Source organism: Canis lupus, chromosome 26, assembly GCF_048164855.1.
Source record: "Canis lupus baileyi chromosome 26, mCanLup2.hap1, whole genome shotgun sequence".
NCBI lineage: Eukaryota > Metazoa > Chordata > Mammalia > Carnivora > Canidae > Canis > Canis lupus.
In genome coordinates this window covers 11,143,843-11,166,948 of record NC_132863.1, presented here as the reverse complement: position 1 = coordinate 11,166,948, position 23,106 = coordinate 11,143,843, and the positions used below count along the sequence as shown (strand labels likewise).

The following is a 23,106-nucleotide window of genomic DNA, read 5'->3' as shown; positions in this document are numbered from 1 at the left end:
TAGGGGGCGGGATGTGGTTAAGTGCCTACTCACAAAGAAACTCCACATCCAAACTCCACAACCAAACTTGTGAACAGGTTTGTTGAGAGAAAGTGGGTTTTATCAGCCCTTCCCAATGTTCCCTTCCATCCTAGACCTACCCATATGCCAGCAGCAATCCATATCATTTCCATGACCACTAAGCATTTTAAGGACTAGAAGGCCTTAGGTGCTCTCTCCCACTGTGGCACACAATTCCAGCCCAAGAAAAGAGAGTGTGGCCTAATCCTGTAGCTGCACAGAACCTGGACTAAGGCCCCAACAACAGACTAGTCAACAGTGATGATATTCTGAAGATCCCTGCTTTAAAGTATTGCATGGTGTTATGCCAGCTGGCTCTGGGTAAAAAAGAATGTAGAGACAGATAAATGTGTAGCAATATTATATATAATAATATAAATATATAATAATGCAAATACTTGTTTTCCCTCTCCTACCCCAAACTATCAGCCATCTATAAGAAGTTACTTCTTAAACAATTTTCTTAGAGTTTATAAGCGAGCATTACATTTGATTACAGAGAGACCCAAAGACAACAGACTGCTTTTAGCAGACAGACATAGAAACGTGTGCCCAATATAATCTGCTCTTTAAATGCTAAAGCATTTGGATAATAAACTAGTTTCAATCATGACTTACCATCTCTCCTGACCATAGGAAGCCTTAAAGGATGAATCAAATCAAGTCAACACAAGAACTGCAGCATCCACTTAGAATAATATAAACTCAACAAAACATTTTTAACAAAGAAGTCTGTGCAAGCTGCCTTTCACTATATGAAGTTTCCAAGCTATATCAACCACTATTTTAATGCACAGTATTCTACCTACCAAAATAACCAGTTTTCAAAATGAATTGGCCAAAATCTCTCAGAGCCTACACCAAGATATTCAAACTCTCAGCCAGATTCATCAGTTTTCTCATGCAAGACTACAAAAAAACTCTCAAAAGTCTGTCATTCAAATTCCCCCCAAGATTCCTTATTAGAAATTTAAAACCAGGCCTTAATAGATGTTTTTTAGAAAAAAAAAAATCAATGTGCCAAGGGAGCTTCAGTAAGTATTTTACAAGTAGCTTGTTTTCCATCAGACTCAGTGGCACACTTTCTACATTAACAGTTGCATCATGATTCATCCAGATCTATTGCCAATTTCCTCAAAGAAGAAATTCATATTAGAAGTTATACCGTGTGAAATGTGCAAAATTATGGTCTAGAGTTTACACTGCCACTATCTGAACCAAAACTATTCCAAAAGCAGCCATGAAAACAACTACCTTCCAGATGAACAACCCCAGATAGAAAGATCAAGATGTTTCATAACACCTCTTTTCCACTGAAGGAGATCAGAACGGTACTATCCAATGGATAAAAGCCATTTTCCCATCAGTTTATAAGGACAATCTCAAAAAAAGCTATAAATAGCTAAGTGAAACAATGAAACCAAATCAGTTTAACAAATTAAAATATGATCTATAAACTGTTTCCATTTCCCTCTTCACATTTTGAAGATAAACAAAATGCACTCTAGTGTCATAACATTTTCACTTCCACACTGCAGAACACACCTCAAATGGGGTGGGCACTTTCCCTCCCAAAACCCTGAGGAGAGAAACTGGTCAGTTCAACAGGCAGGAACTTATGCACTCACCTCCTTACTTATTTAAATGATAGAAACATCTCTCTAGTGTACAGAAGTGGTAGTCTTAGGATGACACCACTTGTCTGTTGTGGTAAACGAGGATAATGAAACTACACAAGGTAACTGGTTTCCAAAAAAAAGTTCAATAATAATGTGTCTGGTGGCCTGTGTAAGTGTATATGTGTGTGTGTGTGTGTGTGTGTGTGTGTGTGTATATATATATACACATATATAAATTTCTTTTTCTTTTACCTTGTCTCTTCCTCCTCTATGCCAAGGAGTTGAAATCAGTGTACTTTCAACTATTTAATAAGTGCAAATTCTCATATTTTTTTTAAATACAAGGTCAGTTATTCCTTCTAGCCAGTAAGGACCATTAAACCATTTCAGTCATTTCAGCTCACATTCAGTAAAGCATTCAAGGAATTCTGCCTATGTTTAAAAAAAAAAAAGGTTTTCTTTTTTTATTCAAAAGAGTACATCCCAAAGTCACAAAAAAAAAAGGTATGATTTCAGCAATTAATACAAGAGTTAGCTTTACTTAATAAATTGATCAAAACTAAAGAAAAGTAGGTACTCCTAAATTAAACAACACATTATAAATCAGACTCTCTGATTTTCTCTTTTCAGTAAGCTGAAAAGACTTGATATGTTACTTATATTACAGAAAATATTCAGGCAGCCCGGGTGGCTCAGCAGTTTAGCGCTGCCTTCAGCCCAGGGCCTGATCCTGGAGACCCGGGATCGAGTCCCACGTCGGGATCCCTGCATGGAGCCTGCTTCTCCCTCTGCCTGTGTCTCTGCCTCTCTCTCTCTCATGAATAAATAAATAAAATATTTTTTAAAATACTTAAATCTGATTTTCTTATATTGTTTCGTTGACCCAAACTATTAAAATACTTCAACTGAACTCCTGAAAACTTCACCTTATTTAAAGGTAGTGAATCAAAGTGACTGAAACTGCAGAGGGCAGTATAAGCATGATTTCTAACATAATTCTTAAGATTTAGGAAAATTCTTGCAGTTAGCCTTAGCCTTTAAACTACTAACATATTTCAAAGGTTCCACATAAAAACGAATTCTTAAACAACTAATTGAAATTATTCTCCAAATTTAGTAATGGGGGTGAGAAGGGAGAAGTACACTAAACTCACTCAGGTCAGTATCTAATGCTCCCATTATCTGTACAACATAATCCAGTCAAAAATAATAGAACAAGTTTGTTTAAAAAAGAACTTAATATCCACACTCTTAAAAAACAGATGCCATCATTCAAAACTATAAACCTCACTTATTCATCAGTAACTTACTATTCCAGAATGTATTTTTAATCATTTTTAAGCATAAATGAGTAAACTCTTTAAAAGTATGATTGATTCATTGCTGGAGGAAAATGTAATAAAATATTCAACATGATATATGTACAACTTCAGAAAGTTAAATTTATTCTAAGATGAAAACAAAAGAAAAACTTATTTTTATTCAATTTTGTATTCATAATTGCCATTATAGTATACCTTCCAACCACTCATTAACCTTCTTTTACTTTCCCTGGCCCCACACTGACTCCATCCATGCACTCCCAATAATTTCAGGACATCCTCCTACACATAAAGGAGAGTAATTTGTAATTAACAACTGAATTAAGTTAGATGAAGCCTTCCTTATGTTTTGAGTAAAGGTAAGATCTGGTGGTAAGAACATCAATCTTCGGGATCCCTGGGTGGCGCAGCGGTTTGGCGCCTGCCTTTGGCCCAGGGCGCGATCCTGGAGACCCGGGATCGAATCCCACATCGGGCTCCCGGTGCATGGAGCCTGCTTCTCCCTCTGCCTATGTCTCTGCCTCTCTCTCTTTCTCTCTCTGTGACTATCATAAATAAATAAAAATTAAAAATAAAAAATAAAAAAAAAAAATAAACCATTCCCCTCTTTAAAAAAAAAAAAAAAAAGAACATCAATCTTCTTTCTTGTAGCACTTTTTTCCTTTCATCCACAATATATAAACTTTTCTTGATATTGTAAAAACATGTCATTGATATCACCATAAATATCCACCTTATATATATATCATTTCCAAGCACTTCATAACAGTAATAATTACTAACTTTTCAGGGATACTTACTATGTGCAACACAATGACCCAAGTGCTTGTCATATGTTACCTCAATCTTCAGAATTCTATAAAATAGGAATTATCCCCAAATTATAAATGGAAAAATTGAGTCAAGGAGAATCTGTGAGGTGCCCAGAGCAAAGGATTGATACAGCTGATATAAGATGTATCAGTCACAACACGAGGGGCCACATATCCCAAGTCAGATGTGTTAGAGACCAAAACTACAAGAGAACTTGTACCTATCATCTATATTCACTTTCCTTGACTACACTTGGACCCATGTGAAGGCATTAACAGGACAGATTAAAATCTACAAAAGTGTAGTTCCATAACTAAGCAGAGAAATATACAGAAAACACAGCCAGGCCTTCTGGTAAACTCCTGGGCAATTTTCATTGGAAAAAGCAAGGCCTGCTACGACTGGGAAGGTACTCTGAAATAAGAGCCTAAACAAAAGGGCCACAATTCAGTCAACTTGAGAAACCCACTCCATCCACCTCCCACCTCAACTCATCACTGTTTTATCTTCCTATCTTGTCTCCAAGCAATTGGTCTCAACCAGAAAACCATTTGTTCACTATAATCCTCTAAACAGACTGACACAAATCTATCTTCTTTAAGTTGGAGCAACAGTCAGTCTTCTGAAGGCTTCAATATCACCAGAACAAATTCATCCTCAATATTCCAGATTATGAGAACTGAGAGATCCTCACTATAGAGTATGAGTATAGGGACCTTGAGAGCCTCCCCACTGAATTCTCAATGTCTTCAGTTAATCAGAGACCAACTTAACAATCACACTGGACAAGACACACTTCACAGAGCACAGCTTCAGGATATAGATCTAATTGATAGATTTATGAGGAACTTCCACTTCTACTTTAGACACTTCTAGACAGCTGTAATTTTCTGTTTCCTACACAAGAGGACATGTATTACTTTGGGGAAATGGAGTTAACTTCAGGAATTTTCCTACTGAACATTATAGGAAAATTTAAGTATCCAAACACCAATAACTTTTGTATTCATGAATCTCACAAAAAGGGGTGGGTGGGTGGGATTTAGCCAACTTTTATGCTATTCAGAGAAGTCCTCAGTGAAAACAACCTAACAATATCACAGGCTTCTTCATATATTTGTTAGTACAGTTGGGAAACACTGGTCCTATAACTGATGGTTAACTAACTCAATACTTTCATGTTATTTAAGAATAATGAACATAAACTCACAAATATTTTAAATAAAACATAGAAAAAAGAAATACCTCGAGTTCCACTAGAGCTGCAGTCACTGCATCTGTCGCAAGAGCACCAGCCTGTAGCTTTTCAATTGCCTATGAAATCAAGGAGAGAGATTATTCATTGTAAAACCACAACTTCCCAAACATACCTACCCAGAAATTTTCCAAAGCCTTAAAGAAGTGTAGGAGACATTTAGAGTTAATAAAAATTGATCACTAGTTCCACTCCATACTTCAAGACATAACCTAGTTAGATTTAAAACAAGCAAGGCTTTATATTCAGGATAATTCATGATATAGTTCACTTTTTACACAAATTAAGACAATGAATAAAATCTGCCATTAAATGCAAAGTGCAGGCAATTTAGTAAATGAAAGGGCTTCACTCATCACACAGCAATTCAAAATAGCTATAGACATTATGTGATTCAGTTTGGTTTAAATATCCTGACAATTCAAAGGAGGGTGCTTGTTGTGATGAGCATGGGGTGTTGTATGTAAGTAATGAATTACTAAATTCTGCACCTGTGGGGATCCCTGGACTGCTCAGTGGTTTAGCACCTGCCTTGGGCCTAGGGCATGATGCTTGAGTCTGGGATCAAGTCCCACATCGGGCTCCCTACATGGAGCCTGCTTCTCCCTCTGCCTGTGTCTCTGCCTCTCTGCCTCTCTGCCTCTTTCTCTCTCTCTCTCTCTGTCTCTCTCTGTGTGTCTCATGAATAAATAAATAATATCTTTAATTAATTCTGCACCTGAAACTAATATTGCACAGTATGTTAAATGGAATCTAAATAAATATTTGGATAAAGAAAAAATATATAAATATCCTCATAATTCATATTTTATATACATAATTGAATCTCAGACTAAGCTAACAACATCTTCTCCCAGTTACTACTTTCCACGCCCCTCACTATAGAAAACAGAGACTGAAAAATATTTCAGAATCTTTAAATGGACACATACCTGTGACAAAAGCATTTTTGGTACTACAGTGGTTTCCTTTATCCCCAATTTCAGTTACTCCCAAGTAACTATGGTCCAGAAGTTGATGATCCTCTTTCTGACATAACATCAAGTTAATAATAGCCTAGCACTATGCCCCAATGCCTACATCATTCACTCACTTCATGCCATCAGTAGGCATTTTATCATTTCACATCATCACAAGAAGAAGGGGTGAGTGATGTACAGTAAGGTATTTTCACAGAGAAAGAGACCACATTCACATAACTTTTGTACACACACACACAGTATTACTGTTTTATTATTAATTACCGTTGTTGTTTTTTTAAAGATTTTATTTATTTATTCATGAGAGACACAGAGAGAGAGAGAGAGAGGCAGAGACACAAGCAGAGAGACAAGCAGGCTCCATGCAGGAAGCCCAACATGTGACCGGATCCCAGGTCTCCAGGATCACGCCCTGGGCCGAAGGCAGGCGCCAAATCACTGAGCCACCCAGGGATCCCCTAATTACTGTTGTTGATCTCTTACTGCTTATAAAGTAGTTTAGTTTATAAAGTAAACTTATAAAGTTTATAGTTTATAAAGTAAACTTTATCATAGATATGTATGTATACATAGGAAAAAACATAATACATATAGGGTTCGGTACTATAGGCAGTTTCAGCATCCACTGGGAGTCTTGGAACATATCCCCCATGGATGAGGGCAGACTACTGTATATTGTATACTGTGTGTATATGTATGTGTATATGTGTGTATATATATATATATATATATATATATATATATATATATATATATATATATTGAGATCAACAAATCATGTTCTTTTGTAATATAAACTATAAAACGTAAAGGCCCATAAAATCACCTTATGTCTGAAGGATAAAGGTATGGGAAAGAAGGTAAACTGATTTCTAAATGAACTATTAAAGCTTCAATTTAGTCAACAAAGAAAATGCTCAAAACCTAAGAGTTGTATTCCTCATTAAACTTTTAAGACGTTCATTCACTGTGTAGATTGAGGAGGCTGATTATAGATTCCAATTGTATTAGTATTCTAGGACTATAGTTATATAAAACTTATTTTTTTCAGACAATGTGAACATCTCACACTTTGGTTTTTAAAGATTTTATTTATTCATTCATGAGAGACAGAGAGAGAGAGAGAGAGGCAGAGACACAGGTAGAGGGAGAAGCAGGCTCCATGAAGGGAGCCCGACGTGGGACTCAATCCCGGGTCTCCAGGATCATGCCCTAGGCTGAAGGCAGCGCTAAACCGCTGAGCCACCCAGGCTGCCACATCTCACACTTTGAAAAAAAGATTAAAAATATGAAATAGTTTAGAGAACCTTTAGCTTTATCATAAATTTAAAAAAAAAAAAAACAATAAAATCCCTATAACAAAATATTATTTATTTATGTGATTTCAGTCATAAGAAAAAGCTTGGATCGCTAATAAAGTATAATCTTTCTTTTAAATGGTATGTAAATAAAAAAAAAAAAATAAAAAAAAAAAATAAATGGTATGTAAATATAAATGAAAAGAGCTGGAAGAGACCCATATTTACTTGATAATATAATATCCATTAACATTATATTTGCAAAAAATAATGGTAGCTTTGCCAAAAGGGTATATATAGTCAAGATCAAAATAAAAACAAACAATATTTCTTCTGAGTCCATTCCTGCCTCTACTTAACTATTCAACAATTTAGCAAAGCCTCAAAAACCAAAGAGAGAAAAAGTACAGCTAAGAACAAGGGTAAAACTAAGCTCAGGAATGACAATGAATTTGTTATGATACAAATTACATAATGAAAAACAGAAGGAAAAAGCACAGGGTAATCTCCCTAAGAAAAGCACCGATTTTAATTTTTTATTATTTATTTTCTTCTCTTTATAGAAAGACACACTAGCTGCCTTTGAACTATTTTCCCTACTCCTATGGAGCTCAATGCCTTTGCAAAGATTAAAAGATATATGATTATGTGCCCACAATTCCAAAAACACAGACTTTAATCTGGGAAAGGAAGAGAAAGATCTAAGCATCATTTGGAGAATAAAAAACACAAAACAAAACAGAGACCCCACAAATATGAGCAAAATAATTTCATGGTCCAAAGTAAAGACCATCTTATAAGTCAAATTTTAAAATTCTGAATTTCAAGGTAAAGCTGGTCAAAACTGAAATGTTTCCATCAGACACACTCTGCTCATACCTTCTGACAAGCTCGTTTGCATACATGTTTATATTCCTTGGCTTTGGATTCAGAATGATAGCCTGCACCTGTAGTGGAAAAAAAAAACAACCAGTTGTTAGTAATCATTAAAATATCAGAAACTTTACATATATTATATAAATAGTTCATACAAATTGATACTCTCCTGATCACAATAAAACCACTGTCCTACATGTATGGAGTTTTCAAAATCTAATAGCCTCCTTCTCTACCATAAGCCTTTTTAACACCATGTCTTAGCTCCTTTTTCAAAGGTTATTTTCCTGCCAGAGTCACTAGAAATAGCTCATATTCCCAAACAGGCCCCATCAAGATCTCCAGTTTCGAAAATCTCTCTCCAAAGTCAAGAGTTTTTTGGTCTGGAGGTGATAACCCAGGAGGTGTCAGGGACAGAGTCCCTTCATGTTTCTTTTTGCTGACCCTTAGAAAGTCCCTGCCATTTGGTAAATTACTGTTCAGAATCCTGAATTCTTAAAAGTAACTTGAGAGTGCTCGCTTTGGCAGCACATATACTAAAAAGTAACTTCAGAAAACTAGGTAGTTTCTAAATAACATTTAAAGTTGAGGACTGTTACATCCCACCTCTCCACAACCACAAAATACCACCACTCCCATGCGCTAACACTTTTTTACATCCTCTCGCTGTTGGAATATAGCTCAGAGGGTTTCTGAAACCTCAGTGACAGCATATTCTAGCCCACCTATTGGAAATCCCAGTGGTCCCCATCTCTTAAACATCCAGCAACTTCCTCAAGAGAATGGCTCTGAAATTTGTTTCCCTAAAAAAATTAATACTTGCTTAGTTAGGGATTTGAGAATAATCTAAATAAGAAAGAAACCAGAACTAAGGCCCTTAAACTCTCTGGATGAATAGGCTTTTAAACAAAGTTCTTTAACAGAGCTCTGAATCACTCTCTCACCCATTCACCAAGGCCCCATAAGGGTCCAACAGAAGGAAGGCTAAGAACTGCATTTCTAAGCCTCAGGGCTTTTCACTTGGGACTACAGACTGTGTGACACAATCTTACTCCACCTTTCCTCAGACCACAGAAAGAACTAGCCCATGAATCTATCGATCAGGGACCCAAAAGGGCAAAAAAGATGCCAAAACAACAAGAATCCATAATCACCCAAATTCTAATCCTATTTCTCAGGAGAACCAATATTTAACAGGCCTCTCTTCTTCATGGTTCTCTAATATACCTGTCAACTTAGATGTCAGGGCCCAATCTTTCAGGAGTATTTATTTCCCAAATCATGGGACACTACTGCTATACATATGACTTTACTGTATGGATAACAGTTTTAATAGGATTTAACACTTAAATCCTTCTGTTTTGAATAAGTGAAAAGTCTCAGCATGGCCACTGTACATCTTTAATATCTGATTCACACTTGCTAAATTCTCTATTTAACAAAGGAAAAGTAGCCTCAGGATCTAAGCCACTAACATGCAAGAGGAGTCAGCTAAAATTTAATTACACTGTTTTGGTTGCACTGTGTTTATTTTTTCCTAATGCAAGTGATACTGAGATTTCATTTAACTAAAAATACGTTTCATCTTTTAATTTTTAAGGTAAAAAGTGTTCAGCTTTTTAATATTAGGTAAACAGTAGAGGTAATATAAGATCTAGGAAAAAATCAAGAATCTAAGATTCAAATGACTAAAATTTGGGCAAGAAAAAAAAATGGGGGGGTGAGGGATGCCTGGGTGGCTCAGTGGTTGAGCATCTGCCTTTGGCTCAGGGTGTGATCCTGGAGTTCTGGGATCAAGTCCCACATCGGGCTCCCTACATGGAGACTGCTTCTTCCTCTGCCTGTGTCTCTACCTCTCTACCTCTCTATGTCTCTCATGAATAAATAAAAAATCTTTAAAATAAAATAATAAATAAAATTAAATTAAATTAAATTAAATTAAATTAAATTAAATTAAATAAATAAAATAAAATAAAATTTGGGCAAGTCTCCTCTAGTAAAAAACTAAAATAGGGGATCCCTGGGTGGCTCAGCGGTTTAGCGCCTGCCTTTGGCCCAGGGTGCGGTCCTGGGGTCCCGGGATCGAGTGCCGCGTCGGGCTCCCAGCGTGGAGCCTGCTTCTCCCTCTGCCTGTGTCTCTGCCTCTCTCTCTCTCTCTCTCTCTGTCTATCATGAATAAATAAATAAAATCTTTAAAAAAAAAAGAAACTAAAATAAAAAAATAAGCTTTAAAGTCTCTACAATGACTGAGGAACTGAAATTTTGTCCAAATGTCCAAGATATATATTTCTGTATAATCAGTCTATCTGACCTTCTAATAACTTAGGAAAGGGTCACTTTAATCCACATAATTTCCTGTCATAACCCAGATTTCCTCCTACTACGGCTGGCCCCCAGCATCAACTACATCTAAGAGCCATTCCCATCTAGGCAATGTCTGAAAGAAGAGGGATACCACCATGACAGTCACAGAAATCAATGCACTCCAACTAATCAAAAGCTCTATGTTGTCACCTGTTACAAATTTCAAACCTTTCTTATACGTTTGTCACATACTCATTCTGAATAAAATAACTTACTGGGTACCATGACAGATGCACTATTAACATGGTATAGAAGGCAGGCAGTCTGGTCCCAAGTTTACTTTTAACTGCATTATTTCTAAAATGTACCTCATTTCTTTGTAAAATCTTTTGAAAGAAAAGCAAATTGAACCTAGGTTTTTTTCAATTCTCCTAGATTAGACTCTGTAAGCCTTCCCAAGTTATCTAGTCCAGATACAGCCAAAGGTTAATGACCAGGCAGGGCACCAATTTGACAAAAAGAACAATTCTACTCCTTACTGCATATCAAATTTAATCTTGATTCCATCCTGCTTGACTATCTAAGGAAAGTTAAAAGGAGATTCAGCCATTTCTTCTACCTTCATAGAAGTCATGAGTTTTAGATAAATGCAGGCAAATAAAAATGACTTTTAAAAAAGGCAGGGGCACCTGAGTGGCTCGGTGGTTGAGCATCTGCCTTTGGCTCAGGTCATGATCCTGGGGTCCTGGGATCGGGTCCCACTTCGGGCTCCCCACAGGGAGCCTGCTTCTCCCTCTGCCTATGTCTCTGCCTCTTTGTGTGTCTCTCATGAATAAATAAATAAACGAATAGACAGATAGATAGATAAATAAATCTTTTTTTAAAAAAAGCCTGCTGGGCAGACCTGAGCAGAGCTGTACTCCTCTGAAACCCAAACTCTTCAATGATCCGGGACCCAAGGGTTAAACATCACTGTGTCTGTCTTCCACGTCCTCTGAAGTAGAGATTACAGGGTGATCTGTTGCCAAAAGCACTACACTGGAACTAAAAGCCCACTTAATGGTATCTCACCCTGGCTCCAGTACAGACTAGCCGTGAGGTTGACACTGCTGACTCTCTCTTCCTCACTTATAACATTAAGAAGGCAATCCAGCTCCATTACCGTGTAATTCGACTCGAAAATGACCACAGTTGGGGCGCGTGAGTGGCTCAGTCAGTTAAGTGTCCAGCTATGGTCATGAGCTTGGAGTCGTCGGATCAAGCCCCTCATTGGGCTCCATGCACAGCATGGAGTCCACTTGAGATTCTATCTCTTCCTCTCCCTCCCCCTCTGCTTTTCCCACCCGCATGTGCTCTCTCTCAAAATAAATGAAATTTTTAAAAAATAAATAAAATAGCCATAGTCAATAAAATTTTTCAGCAGCATTATTTTTAAAAACACAAACCAGAATTTAAGAAATTATTTTTTCTGATTTTAACACTACTTAATTATACCTAATATAAGGGATAAAAGTAAAAAATGGGATAGGGCAGTGAAGATATAGGAAGAGCTGTCCTTATAACATCTTCCAAGTATGAAGTCCAAGAGACCTATATTGAAGTCAGTCTCTTTAGTTCCAACTCCTTTCTGGCAGTTTGCCTCTTCTAGATGTGAAATTCAATTCTCACGGTACTTCAAAGCAAGAAAAAAAATCAACATTATTTTCATCTTCTGACTGCCCACTTAGAGCTCACCTGCATGTACCAACACAAAGCCTCCTCGCTTCTCCTTATGGGACTGCTTTGTTTCCAACTCTTTGACTGTTATTTTAACAGCCGAAACCTGAGATGATCTGGAAGGCAGCCCTTCTCCAGAACTCATCCCCTTCTCCATGGTCATTCTCCGAGATTATCATCTTCTATTGGGAAAAGTGCATACTTCCATCCAAAAGTAACTGCAGGAGAGGAATTACCCTAAAGAAAAACAGGCAAAGATGGTATACATTTCTTTCACTAACACACACATAACTTATACAAATTTGTGCAAAGATAACTTTCCAAAAATCTAATTTTAAAGTCATTTAACTGGGTAATACAAAGAATATGAAAAGGTTAGAATTTAAATCTATGTCCACAGACAATACTTGCTTAAAATCATATAAATAAAAGAACTGTTGTAAAAAGACTTCATACTGAGTCCAAGGATATTTTATCTTTCATTGTATTTACATTGAAGAAAACCTTAATATAATTTAGAGATCACCTTCTACTCCCTTCAATCCAAATGCTAATAATCTCTGGGACACTCTAGAATCACAGGTGATGCTGGAAACACCACAAAACCTTGACATAAAGCCTAGATTGCAGCTTACTTTTTTCCCCAGCCTTATTGTTCTAGACTAACATATAACATTGTGTAAGTTTAAGGTGTACAAAACAGATTTGACACATACACATACTGTAAAATGATTACCACAAGAAGACACCTAGATTCACAGTTAGGTAAAATTTGTGCCTTATTCTAAACAGAAATAGGGAGGGGCATAAGTCTTTCTTTGCCAATATAATACATAAATAGTAACGTAAAAAATGACTTAGCTGCCTAAAAAAAGTAGTGTTTACCCTAGGTATGGTCTTCAGACCAGGGTTTGTTACCAGTCTGCAACAGATTATTATTTTGTTAATATATTAATTGGTTTATATATGCATTTTCAACAATGTGTACACTTTTTATGATTTTTCTATTTGCTTATAATTATATTTGATTTTATCTATTAAATACAATAAAATTCAGCTTTTATTTGATATCTTTCATTCGCAGTTCCATGTTTCAGTTTTGTTTGGGGTTTGTTTTTTTGGGTTTTGGCTTTGGTTCTTTTGCATTTTATATAAGAAACAGTCAACAGTCAATTGAAAAGTTCTTAAAGTTGGACCTTTATACCAGAGATGGCCTGAGAAGCACTGCCTTATGGCATTTTAACTTCTAATTCTTGGTTTAAAAAACTCCATTGAATCTTTTTTATATAACATTTCATCTAAAGGCTAAACAGTTTTAAATCAAAATATATATATGCTATTAAATATTAAAATGTTAACACATAAATACAGGAAGAAAGTTTGATTACAAAAGAGTGCTGGGCAGCCCCGGTGGCTTAGCAGTTTAGCGCCGCCTTCGGCCCAGGGTGTGATCCCAGAGACCCAGGATCAAGTCCCATGTCGGGCTCCCTGCACGGAGCCTGCTTCTCCCTCTGCCTGTGTCTCTGCCTCTCTCTCTCTCTGTATATCTCATGAATAAATAAATAAAATCTTTAAAAAAAAAAAGGGGGGGTGCTGATGTTGATTAAATAAAAGTGAATGAAAATGCCTGCATATGTTTTTATTTTGTGGTGGCAGCTGTTTAAGAATGGATCTTCTAATGACTTCACAAGGATCTGCCCCAGTTACCTTTATTTGACTTTGGTTGTTTGGTTATTTCTCTTTGGTTATTTGACTTTAACTACTATTTATTCATGCATCACTTGATGAAGCAGAATTTAAGTGATTAGCAATTCATCTTCCAGCCTATACATGCCATCATGTCTGACCCTGCTATGAAATGAGCTTGGGCCCACTAGTACTACAGACATAGGTTAAGTAAAAACTCAATCCTTGGAAAATTAAGTTTCAGTTCAAATGAAAACACATCTGGGGCACCTGGGTGACTCAGTGGTTGAGCATCTGTCTTTGGCTCAGGTCGTGATTCCAGGGTCCTGGGATTGACGCCTGCATCAGGCTCCCTGTGGGAAGCCTGCTTCTCTCTCTGCTGCCTCTGCCTCTCTCTGTGTCTCTCCCATGAATAAATAAATAAAATCTTTAAAAAAAAAAATGAAAACACATCCAGGCAATATGGGTTATTAAACTTAAAGCTACTCTGACTCACTGTTATCGGATAAATTTTTTAAGGGATGACTGGGTGGCTCAGCAGTTGAGTTTCTGCCTTTGGCTCAGGGCATGATCCCAGAGTCCCGGGATCAAGTCCCGCATGGGGTTTCTTGCATGGAGCCTGCTTCTCCCTCTGCCTGCATCTCTGCCTCTCTCTGTGTGTCTCTAATGAATAAATAATTAAAATCTTTAAAAAAGAAAAAAAGATACATTTTTTCATAAATAAACTGAAACATCTATATTTTATAATGAATAAGGTTGATGTAATAGGCATGTTAATGTATATGAGAGATTTTAAACACTGCTTCTTAGGCTTGTCTGAAAAAAAATAAAATGTGGAGGATAAATGTGCTATTTCTTGAGCAATGTACCATCCCTCAGAGACTATCTGAAATATATTTATTTAGTAAATCACGTCATCTCCATAAACTCCTCCAAAAATGTTGGCTCCCAAAGTTCCACGGGACTGGAAAAGAAACTTAAATAGGCTATGCAATGTACGACTCTGGCTTCCAACTCCCAATAGTTACCAGAATGTTTTGATTTCAATTAGAAATGAAGCAACTTCTTTTCCAACATCCGTTTCCATTTAACTCTAAACCCATTAAAGGTCTGGCCTAATAAATAAAGAGTTCCAACAAATGACTAAAAACGAGATGACAAAGGGTAAGCGGCAAATCCCAGTTAACAGAAAAGTCATATAATAGTTTAAACAGATCAAAAGATGCTAAACCTCACTCAAAAGAAAGATACAAAATAAAACTACACCCAAATGCCATTTTTTAGTGTGGGTTGACCTACATCAAAATATCACATTTTGAGGCTACTGAGAAACAGGAGTAATTATACACTGCTAGTAGTAGCATAAGATGACAAAACTCAACAAGGGCAATCTAGTAAAATCAATCAAAATTACAAATGCACACTGAAGGATTATTTGTAATAGTAAAGATATGAACCAACAATGTCTTGATTTAAGTAGTTAATTAAAAGCAGCCGTTGGAAAAAATGAGAATATTCCTGATATACAAATACATATTGACTAATCTTACAGGTATTTTTGGTAGTAAAAAAGGCACAGTATAGAAATACATGCAATTACCATATTTTGAGGAAGGGGAAGAAAAAATACAGCTAAATATATATGCAAAGTATAAATCTAGAAGAATATGCCCAAAAAATAGTATAATAGTAGTCACCCAAAGAAGATTTGAATGAGTGACAGACAAAAATAGGATGGAAATTTTATTGTTCATAGTTTATACCTTTCAATATTGAAAAAAAATAATACTCTCCCCCAAAACTTTTTTTATTCACTTATTTATTTATGGAAGCCTGAAGTGACTAGCTAAATCCAAGTTCCAATAAAGCAAGCCTATGATATCCCACTTAAAAACTTCTGTAAAAAAAAATAATAATTAATAATTAATAATGATAATAATATAAGAAAATAAATAAAATAATAAAATAAAATAAAATAAAATAAAATAAAATAAAATAAAATAAAATAAAATAAAATAAAAAAACTTCTGTAAAGGGCTACCCAAGTGGCTTAGCCTGTTAAGCATCTGCCTTCACTCATGATCCCAGGGTCCTGGAATCAAGCCCCAACTTGGGCTCCCTGTTCACCAGGTAGCCTGCCTCTCCCTCTCCTCTCCACTCACACTGTCTCTCACTATCTCGCTCTCTCTCTCTCTCTCCAATAAAATAAATAAATCTTAAAAAAAATTAAAATAAAAATAATTTTTAAAATACCACATGCTGACTGTTCTCAACACTCACCCCACCTAGGTCAGGAACAGACTAAAAACATGGCCAATCAACAATACTGACCTAAAAGTTTTTGTTTGTCTGTTGTTGTTTTTTCTGTTTTTGTTTTTCTGGATCTTGAACTTTTGAGGCCACATGAACTACAGGTAATCCAAATTAAAAAAAAAAAAATCAATAGTATTTGATCTCTAGTTTAGACTAATGAGTAAAAAATAAGTCATTACTGTAGATTAACATCAAATATCCCTGGGATTATTTTTTATCACATCTGTACTCATTATTACAAATCATTATTTGAAATTGATGAAGTATACTTACATCAATATACTGATCTATAAGAAAAAACTCTAACATTCCAGCTAAGCTTTGAGGTGACATTCAACACACAAGGTTTCCAACAAAAGGAAATGTATAAGCATGTTACAGTTTTACACAACAGAAAACAATTGTATAGCTCATTTTTTATGCCTTTATTTCTGAGTAATATGCTTGAAAAGGGACATTTTATAATTTCCCACTAGTGATGATATTAAAATTCATTTAATTGTTTCTAAAAAAAAAAAAAAAACACTAGCAACTTGTCCATCCTCTGCAATAGTTGCGTCAAAAATTAAACACACGGTTAGCATATAACCCAATAATTTCACTCATAGATATATACCCAAGAGAACTGAAAATATGTCCACACAAAAAACTGTACATAGATGTTTATAGCAGAATTATTCATAACAGTCAAAAAGTAATAACTCAAATGTCCATGAACTAAAAATGGTTAAACAAAATGTGGTACATTCATACAATGGAACATTAACTAGCCATAAAAAAAATAATAAGTACAGATATATACTATGGCATGAATTCTGAAAACAATGAAAGAAGTCAAAGACAAAAGGCCACATAGTGTATGTTTCCGTTTATGTGCAATGTCCAGAGTAGGCAAATCTAAAGTAGATTAATTGTTGCCTTGGGCTGTGAAGCCAAAGGGGCATTGGAGAGTGACTGCTAATGGGGGCAAGCTTTCTTTTGGTGGCAATAAAAATGTCCTAAAATTGATTATGGTGATGGTTGTACAATCCTGAATATAATAAATACCGCTGAGTTGTACACTTTAAGTGGATAAATTATATGATAAATGAATCATATCTTAATAAAGTTGTTTCAGAACAAAACAAATTTCATGCTTCCCATAAATTGCATCTTTTCCAAGTTACCAAACCTAATGGCCTTTTCTTACTCTGTTGCTTGCAACGTTTGTTCTCTAGATCCTCTGTTCTTCTTGGCAAACATGCCAATCTACCATCCTAGCTCTTCATGACCCCGCTGACCCTTCCCAATTTTGTCCTCGTAAGACTCCCTGTTCACAGACCTATTCTCAAATGTCTCCTTCAGCAATTTCATCCACTGCCAACCTTTCAAAACAATCCTCTCTCAGTAAATCAAATTATTTGTAATTCTTTATCTTCTACTCTTGAGCTCTAGTCACAAGTCTCCTGGATAGCTCAACCTGAATCCTCTTCACTCTTAACCTCCCCAAAATAAACTCATCTTTCCATATCACTCTGTATTTTTCTTAATAGGACTGCTCTTTTTCTAATTCACCTTGAAGTCATCTTGGACTGCACCCACTTTCTAAATCCTGTACATTTCTCCCTCAAGCATTTAACTTCCTTTTCCCTACTTCTTGACCCTTGTTCAGCTCACATACCTCTGAGTATATATGTTACAAAAAGCAGCCTAACTTTTCTTCCCAAATCCAGACTATTGTAAAACAACTATAAAAAGACTGCCAAAATAAATTTCATAAAGGACAACTCCAATCAAAACGAACAGCATGCCAAAAGACATGAGCAGACAATATACAAAAGAGGAAATATAAACTAGATATCCAATATTAAGAAATGAATATTCAAATAAACAAAAATAGTCTTCCTAACAAGCACTGTACTGCCACCATAAACTGATGTAAATAACCATTTTGAAAAGGAATTTGTCAGCATCAAGAGCCTTAAAATGTATAATTTTGCATATACTATCTTTCCAGAGATACTTTATGTATGAACTAGTCTTTACAAACACAAGTAACAATAGTACCATGGATACCTCTAAGGAGAACTGGGAGAGTGAAGGGCAAAATGAAAAGGAAACTTGATTTTCTCCTAATAGCCTTCTGCATTTGATTTTTTTTTCACCAGGTACTATCTACTAAACATGCATTTAAGTTATCTCTGAGACTAAGATGAATGTAAATTAACCCAATTATCAAGATCAGAAGAGAAACTCAGAATAAAACATCATTTTTGCTCCAGGGACTTTCACGGCATTGATTTAAAGTCTAAATCTTGACTCTAGTTCTCTCAAAGACTTTTATTTTCCTCCTGCATGGTGATGACATTTTTTTTTTCTTTACACCATTTAGAAAACTACTACATGTCCTGTTGGCCTCTGGTGTTGGTTTTTCACTCTAGACTGACTTAGTCTCCTAGAAGCAGTCAAAAGAATAGTAAGTCAGAGAATCTATCCATCTTATAGCAAAAGACTTCTACAGAAATCCAGCCCTTAAGCTATAGAAACTGATGAATAAAGCATTCTGTCAGTCTTAACATCATGACATTGAAGGTTTAATGCCTCATTCAATGAGCTCTAAAACACACTTCTTTCATCTTTGACCCAGTAATTTCACTTCTGAGAACACTTTCTACCAAAATAACTTCAAAAGGAGAAAGGGTTTTACGCCTGTTACGCTGTGTTTAACACAGGATAATTTAGAAAAACAAAAATCTGGGAGTGATCTAAATGTCCAACATAGAGAAATGGTTAAAAGAAATGATAACCTATATTATTTATGGTCAATTGGCTTTCAACAAGGGTGCCAACACCATTAAATAGGGAAAGGATAGGGGTGCCAGGGTGGCTCAGTGGGTTAAACATCCAACTCTTGATTTCGGCTCAGGTCATGAGCCCATGTAGGGCTGCATGCTGGGTGTGGAGCCTGCTTAAGATTCCCTCTTTCCCTCTCCCTCTGCTCCCCTTAAAAAGAACTTAAATAGAGAAAGGATAGTCTTTTCAAAAAAATGGTGCTCAAAAAATCAGAGAGGCATATGCAAAAGAATCAACTTGGATTCCTACTTATTCCTATCTACCTATTCCACATAGATCAAGAACTAAACGTAAGAGACAAAACTGTAAAACTCTTAGGAAAAGACATAGTGGTAAATCTTCATAATTTTGGATTTGGCCGTGGTTTTAGATATGACACTGTGCACAACCAATCAAAGAAAATATAGATAAATCAGAACTCACCAAAAGTTTAAATGTTTGTACTTCAAAAGGCACTATTCAAAAAAGTTAAACACACACACACACACACACACACACAAAATGAGAGAAAATGGAAAAAAAACACTGCAAATTGCATATCTGATAAGGGACTCAAACAATATCAAAGGTTTTTAAAATTCAATATAAAAATGAGCAAAGGAATTGGATTGACATTTCTCCAAAGATACACAAAGGGCTGAAAGATGCTCAACATTACTAGCCATCAGGGAAATAGAAATCAAAACTACAGTGAGGTACCATTTCATAACCAACAGCATAGCTATAATTCAAAAAACAGATCATTTAAGTGTTAAAAGGATATGGAGAAATCAGAATCCTCACATCCTGCTAGTACAGGCCACTTTCAAAATATCTGGCAGTTCCTTAAAAAGCTAAACAGAGGGGCCCCCAGGTGGTTCAGTTGGTTGATGGTCTGCCTTTGGCTCAAGTCATGATCCCGGGGTCCTGGGATCAAGCCCTGCATTGGGCTCCCTGCTCTACCTGCTTCTCCCTCTGCCTCAGTCCCTCCTCCCCTACTCATGCGCTCCCTCTCTCTCAAATAAATAGAATCTTAAAAAAAAAAAAAAAAAAACGCTGAACAGTTACCATATGACCCAGCAATTCCACTCCCCCATATAATCCAAGAGAAATGAAAATATATATGCACACAAACACCTGTACATGGATGTTTGCAGAATTATTCATAATAGTCAAAAACAGAAAAGAAATGTCCATTAACTGATAATGGATAAACAAAATGTGGCATATTCATATAATGGAATATTATTCAGCCATAAAAAGGAATGAAGTACTGATACAAAATTCAACAGGGATGAGCCTTGGAAACATTATGCTAAGTAAGAGAAGGCACACACAAAAGGCCACATATTATATAATTCCATTTGTGTGAAATGTCCAGAATAGGAAAATCTACAGACACAGAAGTGGCTGCTAGGGACTGGGGTAGGGGGGAAGGAAGAATCAAATTAGTGGTTGCCAGGGACTGGGAGATCAAATGGGAAACGACTGTAGTGGGTAGTTTCTTTCGGAGATGATGAAAACGGTCTGGAATTAGATACATTTATGAATATAGTAAAAACTATTGAAAGTTACAATTTAAAAGCGTGGTTTTTTTATAGTATGTGAATTACATCTTTAAAAAAAAGATGGACCAGGCAGCCCTGGTGGTGCAGCCGATTGGCGCCGCCTGCGGCCGGGGGTGTGAACCTGGAGACCCGGGATCGAGTCCCGCATCCGGCTCCCTGCGTGGAGACGGCTTCTCGCTCTGCCTGTGTCTCTGCCTCTCTCTCTCTCTGTGTCTATGAATGAATGAATGAATGAATGAATGAATAAATAAAAAAGATCGACCTGTGCAATGGGTGGAATGTACAAAAAGTATACTTTTTGGTTACAATCGTATTTCTACACACACGCTATGCTCATAAATAGGTTAAGAATGTACTATAAAAAAAAATTAGGGATCAAAATGCTGGGTTGGTGAAACTATGGGTGACCTCTATTAATTATTCCTGCATTTTCCAGATATTCTTTAAAAAGCATGCGCTGCTTTTTATAAATGGTGGGGGGGGGGGTGAGCTTTACTTAAAACAAGCAAAAACGGAAATTATCAAACCCCCGAGTAGCTTAGTATTAAACGATCTCGGTCACATGGTCCAGAAAATACCTTTTATTTCCCCTCCCCTGCAGAGGCGAGTCAAGCTACTCCCTCCTCCCGGAAACACGGTGCCCTCTATTCCCAGGGCACGTCCAGCTCCTGTTTTCCACCCTCCTCTCCGGCCGCTCCCGCTCCATCTTCTCGGTCCTTTCCGCCTCCGCCTGCTAACGTCGGGGAGACTCTAACCAGGCCGCTCTAACACCACGCGGCCGCGGCGGCCCCGAGGCACGCAGGGCTAGGGCGCACCCCCTCGGTCTCCGCGAGCCTCCGCCGTGGAGAAGCCCGCGGCGCGCCACTGCACTGGGTGAGGGGCAGCGAGGACGGCCCGCGCACAGGCAGTCCCTTCCCGGGAGCAGGAGCCGCGGATGAGACGGCGGCCGGCACGGCGCCACGCGCGACCGAGGGGACGACGGTCGTCCCGGACCCGCTCCTTCAGCACCGCCCCAGGCAGTGGGCATCGTGTGCGCCGCCCCCTCCCGGCCCCGCGGAGGACGTCCCCGCGAGCGGACCGGCCTGGACAGACACAGCGCCGCAGCGGCGGCAGCGGCGCGGACAGCGTGAGAAAGAGGGACACTCACCCGCCTCAGCCCCGAGCCCTCACAGCACCGGAAGTAGTCACCCGCCCGTTGCCAGGGTGAGGAAGCGGGGGCTGACGTCAAGCTTTCCCATTGGGCGTGCGCGTAGCCACGTGGCCGGAAGCATACGCCCACGAGGGGCTCTGACTCCGCCCGCTGCTTGCGAGCGTTTCACCTGCCGGCAGAAGTTACGCGAGGACTTCACCTGGAGGCGCCCCCGGAGCTGCGCAGGCGCCGTTGCCAGTCGCCGCTCGCCCAGGCTCTTAGTGATCCGGTCTCCGGGGACTCCGCGGATCCCAGTGGTGGGCAGACCCGCGATGTGATACAAAATGAAATTACAATAGCCCTGATTTATTGAGAGCTTAATTTTATTCAGAGCTTAATTTTATTCAGTCCCTGCAGCACCGCATGCAGTAGGGAAAACTAGAATTCTGCGCGGATTCCAGGTGGAAGGTGGGGCCAGATCTGCCCTGGGGAGCATGAAAGTGTGGGTGGTCTTTTACCATCTAGCGTCTAAAATCAAGACCCAGTAACAATGTAATCCCTTTAATGTTTCTTTGTAACTATTAACATGAGTCCTTTAACAAACAACAACAACAAAAAAAAACACACACCTTTAGACGTGTTTCAGAAAGGAGAGATTGAAAGAAGTAAAGTAGTAGCTCCAAGTATGGTCCCCAGACAAGAAGCTTAACATGACCTGGGCCCTTCCGCCCTTCCTAGAAGTACAATTATAAAAAGATGTTCCACCTCGCTGGGGGGGGGGGGGGATTATTTTAATCGCGGATAAAAATAGCAGTCCTCTTCTATCTGATTATATAAAATGTTAAAACTGATACTATATCCTGTTGGTGAGGATTGAGAAAACAATCACTCTTGTTCATTGTTGGTGGAATAAAGATTTGCACAAATGGGGGGAGGGGGCAATTTGATGGTCACCTACCACAATTCTAAATGTATTTACCCTTTGACCCAGAAGATGCACTTTTAGAATCTACTTATAATATTTCCATATGTTCCACATGTGCACAACGATATATATATTTATTTATATTTATATTTATATTTATATATTCATGCAAAAAATGTTTATCAAATAATTTCTATGTGGTTGGCACTGCCCAAGGAGGTTTTTTTACAGCATAGCTCATGTAGGAGAAAAAAATGGAAACTTGAATTTCTATCAATATGGACTAGTTAAGCAATTGAGCATCTGCCTTTGGCTCAGGGCATAATCCTGAATTCCCAAGATCAAGTCCCTCATCGGGCTCCTTGCACAGAGCCTGCTTCTCCTCCCTCTGCCTGTGTCTCTGCCTCTCTGTGTCTCTCATGAATGAATAA

The 23,106-nt window shown here is 37.6% G+C and overlaps 1 protein-coding gene across 8 annotated transcripts in view; it reads right to left on the bottom strand.

Annotated features, from left to right (window-relative positions):
* Positions 1-23,106, bottom strand: part of TASP1 (taspase 1) — a 315,899-nt gene extending 292,793 nt beyond the window's left edge. For 6 of the 8 annotated variants that reach the window (XR_012018238.1, XR_012018237.1, XR_012018239.1 and 3 more), the window contains exons 1-4: positions 21,769-23,106; positions 12,262-12,480; positions 8,227-8,294; positions 5,060-5,128 (exon numbers count right to left, since the gene is read on the bottom strand). Coding sequence is in view for 4 of the 8 variants with exons in the window: in XM_072800051.1 (XP_072656152.1) it covers positions 5,060-5,128; positions 8,227-8,294; positions 12,262-12,406 (282 nt within the window). In the remaining 4 variants the exon portion in view is untranslated. Of the gene's footprint in view, positions 1-5,059; positions 5,129-8,226; positions 8,295-12,261; positions 12,481-21,199; positions 21,583-21,768 lie in introns of those variants that run through there. The other 2 variants (XM_072800054.1, XM_072800050.1) reach the window with 2 other exon arrangements.